Source organism: Dasypus novemcinctus, chromosome 21 (genome assembly GCF_030445035.2).
Source record: "Dasypus novemcinctus isolate mDasNov1 chromosome 21, mDasNov1.1.hap2, whole genome shotgun sequence".
NCBI lineage: Eukaryota > Metazoa > Chordata > Mammalia > Cingulata > Dasypodidae > Dasypus > Dasypus novemcinctus.
The window spans coordinates 85,580,549-85,586,581 of NC_080693.1; the positions used below are offsets into that span (position 1 = coordinate 85,580,549).

At 69.8% G+C, this 6,033-nt stretch overlaps 1 protein-coding gene across 1 annotated transcript; it reads right to left on the bottom strand.

Annotated features, from left to right (window-relative positions):
• Positions 1-4,775: 4,775 nt before the first annotated feature.
• Positions 4,776-6,016, bottom strand: OXLD1 (oxidoreductase like domain containing 1). The gene is made up of 2 exons (XM_058284886.1): positions 5,928-6,016; positions 4,776-5,351 (listed from the first exon to the last, which is right to left on the bottom strand). The coding sequence occupies exons 1-2, from the start codon at positions 5,949-5,951 to the stop codon at positions 4,917-4,919; spliced, it is 459 nt and encodes a 152-aa protein (XP_058140869.1). The 5' UTR covers positions 5,952-6,016; the 3' UTR covers positions 4,776-4,916.
• Between the last annotated feature and the right edge of the window lie 17 nt (positions 6,017-6,033).

The following is a 6,033-nucleotide window of genomic DNA, read 5'->3' on the forward strand; positions in this document are numbered from 1 at the left end:
CGTCGCACGGCCTGAGGTCCAGAAGGGGCGCCTGCGCTGTGCCAAGCCCAGGCGTGGACCCCTCTGCCAGGCCAAGCCCCACGTCGCCCACGCACCCCCGGCGTCCCTGCCCCACTGGGACAAGCTGGGCCTTGGCTGCTCTGCAGACGGGCCAGGGTCCTTGCAGCCCCTGGCTCAGGTGCCCCCCCAGGCCCTGCCCAGATGCCCAAAGCCCCGGCGACCTTGGCCAAGGGCAGCCCGGCTTCCTCTAAGCCTATTAGCGCCAAAGAGAGACCCCTAATACCCCGGCGCCAGAACTCAGACAGGAGGGCCTGCTGCGCCCCTGGGCGACCCCCCACCCCCTGCCCCGTCCCACAGCTGAGACGGATCAAGAGGCGACGCAGGTGGCCCCGTTCTTGGGAGGGGCACCCTGCGGGGGGAGCTGGGTGCGGGGGCGCCGTGGACCCTTTCGTGTGGCTGCCCCCACCCCCGAGGCTCAGCCTCCGTGTCTGGGGCTGGGGACGGGCCCGGGAGGACCGAGGGCTCTGGCCGGCACGGGGTCCAAGGCAGGCGGCCCCCGCCCCTCATGCCCCCCGCCCCGGGCCCCGCGGGAGCCGGGACCGTCGGGCACCATCTCGGCGTGCCAGGGGAGCTCGTGTGGCCCGAGGCGTCCAGGCCCCTCCTGGGCACGGGGGGCAGAGCCTGTGGGACGCCCACCAGGGAGGACAGCGGCGGGCAGACCCACCCCGCCCGCGGCTCCCGCACCCGGCTCGGCGGGCCCTCGCGCCCCGGGGGAGTGACCGCTGGGGGGCGCCGGGAGGCCATTACTCACCGGCCCTCGGGCAGGCTTCGGGATGCGCTGTGAGCGGTGGGCCTCCCCTGGCTGGGATTTATGGGGCCGGCGCTAAGCTGATTAGGTCGCCCCTGATGCCACCAAAGGGATTGTTGGCGCTGCAGGTGCGGGGTGGGGCCGGAGGACGGAGAGGAACCGAGGTCCTGAACCGCAGGACCGGCAGGGCGTTCTCCCCCCAGAACCACCTGTCTGGGCCCAAAATGGGACTGGCCTCCTCCCGTCCTTCAGGCCCCCGGCCCCCGAGGGACCGGCCTTCATGTGCCCAGGCCCCGGCCTCTTCTCGGCCTCACCTTCCGTCCCTCCCTTGTGCCCTCTGTGCTCCGGGCCCCTGCACCCCAGGACCTTTGCGCCTGCCATTGCCTCTGTGCAGGGAACTCTCTCTGCCTCTCCTCTTTCCCCATCGCCCTGTTCCCTCCTGTTTCCATCTGGCTGCCTGGAGATCCTACATCCAAGGTACCAGGACCTCCCGAGGACACTTCTTGCTGGCCCCAGGATTGGGACCGGGGCTGCAAAAAAAAACAAGTCCTCGGAGGAGCCCGGTAGGTGGAGGAGGCGAGACTGGGGTCAGCGGTCACACGACCTCCACGGAGGCACCAGCTGTCGTAGGAGATGCCGGGGCTGTGCCCTTCTGGGACCGCCTCAGGGCTCGACGGGGCGACTCCCCTTTGCTGCGACTGCTCCCTGCCCGGGCTGGGCCCGCCGTCAAGGGCAGGAGGACCCCAGGCACGGGAAGGCCAGCAGGGCCTGAACTCCACCCCGGCCGATGGGGCCGGCACGGGGCGCGCCCCCCAGAGGGCCCCAGCACGCGGCCACCCGGGCGCCAACAGCCTCGCCAGCAGGGCAGGGCCTTCCAACGCCAGGGCCTCGGCCGCCACCCGAGCACCTGCCCCGGCTGCCCCGCCCGGCGAGCCCTCCTTCAAGCTGGCCGCGCGGCCAGGGCCACAACGGCCCCCGACTGTCTTCACTCGGGGCCCCCGTGGGGGCACAAGGAGGCCCAGGTCGCGGGTGGCGACGACGACAGGAGCACCCGAAGCACCCACCCCGGGCCCGCGCCCTCTGCAGGCCCCGAGTCGCAGGCGGTGACCAGGGCGGCCGGGCCGGGGCTCAGCGGTGAGCGCTGGGCTGGCACCCCAGCCTCCGGGAGGGTTCTGTGCCCGTCAGTGGGCACCGGGCCAGCTCCTGCCCGGTGATGTCACTCAGAGCCCACTGCCGCCGCCAGCACACCCAGGCCCACCCCAGATGGGAGCGGGACCCCTCCCCAGCCTCACGGGCCTGGCCGAGGCCGGGACTGACCCGCGCCACCGCGGGCCTAACTGCCTGCTAGCTGTGAAAGACGAAACAGAGGGCAGGGGTGCTTGGACCCTCTCCCAAGGGGGCTCCCCGCGGTGGCTCCTGGGAAAGCCCTGCGGGGGTTTACAGGGGTCCTGCCCCGGGGACACTCAGTGCCGTAAGGAGCCGTGTCTGCGGGCGTAACAGCTTTCCTGGGTTCTGTGCGTCCTTCCAGGGCATCACCTCGAGGCTGCCCCGCCTCGTCCGTCAGCACGGCCCCCTCGCCACCCGGGCCCCACCGCCCTGCCGCCTGCGACAGGCGCCCCGCGCGGGCTTCGCTCGGCCCTGCCCTCTCCTTGCTCCCTGCGCAGGGGCCTGGGCCACCGGCCTTCCTCGTGGCAGAGGAGCGACCAGACGCCGCCACGGGTGCCTGGACCTGCCCCCCCAGCTCCGCCCGTGGCCTGGAGGCCCCATTGCCCCGGGTGCCCCCCCAGCTCGCCACCTCCATGAGAACAGAGACCAGGAGGACGGCTGTGAGCCAGCCCAGCATGCCCACCCTTGCCCAGGGCCTCTTCGACGGTCAAATGGGAGAGGGGCTAGTCCCTCTCTCGCGCCATTTTTGGGGGATTAAGCAGACGGTGCCCGGAGAGCACTGGGTCCAGGGCCGCTGGCCCAGTGGGTCCTGGAGGGCGTCTGTCACTGCCGAACGCGGGCCAGGTGCCTGTCCACTCACCTGAGTCTGCACCAAGATGCCAGCCGTGTCGATGGGGGAAGCTGAGCCACCGCAGGGACCCTCAGGCCAGGGCAGGGGGCCCTGCAGGGACGGCGTCGAGGGAGCAGCCAGCCAGGGGACCCCCGGCCAGGCTGTCGGGGGCCTTGCTGCCCAGCCCCGTTTGGGGCCCTTTTGTGCACAAAGCGAACCTTCGAAGGCGCCGGGAGCACGGCGCTGGCGGGCTGCTGAGAAGGGGCGTTCGGGCCCGGCTCCGAGTCAGGGCTCACTGGGAGCCGCCGGCCGTGGCCCGTGGTGAGCCCTGAGTCAGCGGAGGACAGGCTGTGGCCACATGTCTGGACCGGAGGACGCCCAACGGCCCAGGGCGTCGGGCGCAGAAACGGGGCCTCAGGTGCTGCTGGGAAGGAGGCAGAGCTGGGAAGGATCCGGGAGCAGGGAGATGGAGGGAGGTGCTGCCCAGCTCTGCTCGCCAGCCCGGGGCCGGCAGGGGCTGGGGTCTCCATGATGCCAGCAGGGGCTTGGAGGGGCAACCTCTCACCAAACATGGGTGATTTTCAAACGCCAGCAGTGGGCCTCCAGACCGACCCTCAGGCTCCCCAACCCGGGGCGGCCGAGCTCTGCATCCACCGCCTGCCAGGACGCCCACCCTGTGCTCTCACCACAACTAGAACTTCCCTTGCTACGTCTTCCTCAGCAGAGCAGAGCGGAGCGGCGGACCCCCAGGGACCCTGGGGTCGGGTCGGGGTCAGGTGCCCGAGTCCTTGTGAGAACGACCACGTGCACCGGCCCCCTCGGCCGCCACGCCTCGCGCCCAGGAGGGAGCTGCCCCGCTGTGGGCTTCTCTTTGGGGACATCCTACACTGCCCCTGACCTGTGCCACAATTTGAATTCACAAAGGCTTGTTCTGTAGATCCACCGGGTGCAACTAATACGTATGGTGTTTGCGCACACGAGGGAAGTATAACAACACAGAAAGCTTCCCTGCACGGCTGCATTTTATCTGCCTGTGCTGAACTAGCCGTGTCTGTAGAAGCTCTCTCCTTGGCTGTTCCAGGGTCTGCAGCAAGAGGCTTAGACCAGAGGTCTCAGAGAGTCTCAGGTTTAATAAACAGGCCACGTAATTCCATTTGTCCGGATGCTTCCAAAGGACACTTGTCAACCATCCCAGGTGACAGCACAAAACTGAGGGCTGCCCTATCGCCCCCCCGAGGAAGGACCCGGCTCTAGTCACGCCAGGCATCCGCAGACCTGCACCTCGAGGTGGAACGCTGGCTCAGCGCTGAAGCCCCTCTGGGGAGGCCTGCCTACCAGCTCGAGTCCCAGTGGTGCTGTCTACACCCCAGCCTTCCCTCACGTGAGATTAAACGGTGTAAGCACACTGCACCTGCCCACGCACACCACTGGTGACCAGAGCTTGGAGCTGCTGGGGACGAGTAGGGGGCCACGCTTACACAGTAGGGGCAGCAGGAGGCAGGCGTGGCCAGTGAGGGTCCAGTGCCCAGGAGGGCAGCCAGGAGCCGGCTGGCACGGGGAGCGCTGGCTCTGGGGCCAACGCCCTCCTGCCCGCCCTGGGGAGCCTGAGGGCCGAGAGGACAAGTCTCCGGCTGAGTGCGGCGGTGGGCGGTGGGCGTCTTCCCCAGGGCCCCAGCACGAGGGACGGGGAGCTTCCCTGGGCTTCGCCAGCAGCCACCTGGCGGGACCACACGGCTCTCCCTCAGCAGCACGTGGGCAGTGACCAGAGCTGGCCCTGGCCGCACGGCCGGGATGCTGGGGCACGAAGGGCCCTGGGCCACCGTCAGCCGACGGCGAAGGGAAGTGGCCAAGTGCGTTCATGCCCCGTTCCCACTGGTGCCAACCTGTACCCGCGACCCCTGACGACATGGGCCTGACGTATGGGGGGCCTCGCCACGGCAGGACACAGAGACCACCACCAGGGCCCCCGGCTCAAGCACTGCAGGGAAACCGTTTATTCTCTAGTCAGGTCAGTAAATAAGGCCCCGATTTCCTGATGACACAAGGAGCCCCGTGGAGGGGGCGTGGACTCCGAGGGCAGATGCCGAGGGCGGGGTGCCCACCCAGGCTGGCTCAGCCTGCGCCCCGGGTGCGGCGCCGGATCTCCACCCTGAGGAAGGCCTTGAGGTTCTCGTCCACCACGTGCTCCTCCAGGGCGGCCAGGGCCCGCTCCCCACCGTCCCGGTAGTGCGCCAGCAGCGCCTCCGCGTACTCCACCCACACGCAGTTGGGGCAGCCGCTCATGCAGCAGTTCGTGGGGGGCTGGAGCTCAGGTGGCGGGGGGCTCCAGGGTTCTGAGGGGCCCCCACTGGGCAGGGAGGACCTGGGCTGCTCCGGGAGAGGCTGTGTCTTCACAGTACCATCTGCACCTGCGCGGGAACCCCCCTCCTCGCGGTCCTTCCAGAACCCTCTGCGGCTGTCGCAGCCCCCGGCCTCATGCCTGTGAAGACGGCCGTGCCTTCTGGGGAGCCTCTGGCACCAGCCCCAGCTGGAGAGCTGGCGTGCCCCCTGAGGACGATGCAAACACGCATGAGCGCCCAGGAGGCTGGAAAAGGCCTGTCCACTTCCAGCCCTGGGGACCTCCCCCCATGGCCCTTCCGCCACTGGGCAGGCGGCCTCTCATCCTTGGCTTCCCGGCTTACTGCTGCCCTCAGCCAAGTTACTGCATCTCTGTACCTCCGTAGGACGGAAGGATTGGCATGAGGATTATATGATAGAACGCTAAGAGGCTCCGGGCCTGAGACGGGGTACGTGCCGGTAGCAGAGGCTGCGTGGGGGGTGGGGATGCTGGCAGGTCCAGGTCAGAGGGCTCTGGCCTGCGGACAGGGGTGCAGGGCGGCGAGGGTGCCCTGCGCGCTCCTGGGCAGGCCCACCCCCCTCCTCTCCAGCCCCTCCCCCGGTCGAGCCCACTAGGACCCACCGCAGCGCCCAGGGCGGCGGAAGGGTCCCTCTCGGGCTTGGGGGCACCGCCGGGGCACGTGCGGCCCCTTCCACTCCCTGCGCCGCAGGGTCCGTCCCCGCGACCCCGGGGAGAGACCGACCCCAACGGTCCCCGCAGCGCCCGCCCGCTGCCAGCCTACTTGCCCAGCTCAAACCCCTCAGCAGCATCGCGCGCAGGCGTCGGGCCGGCCTCTCACGCCATGAGCGGCGGCCGCCCTGGCCAATCGCAGCCCGACGGGGAGCCGCGCGG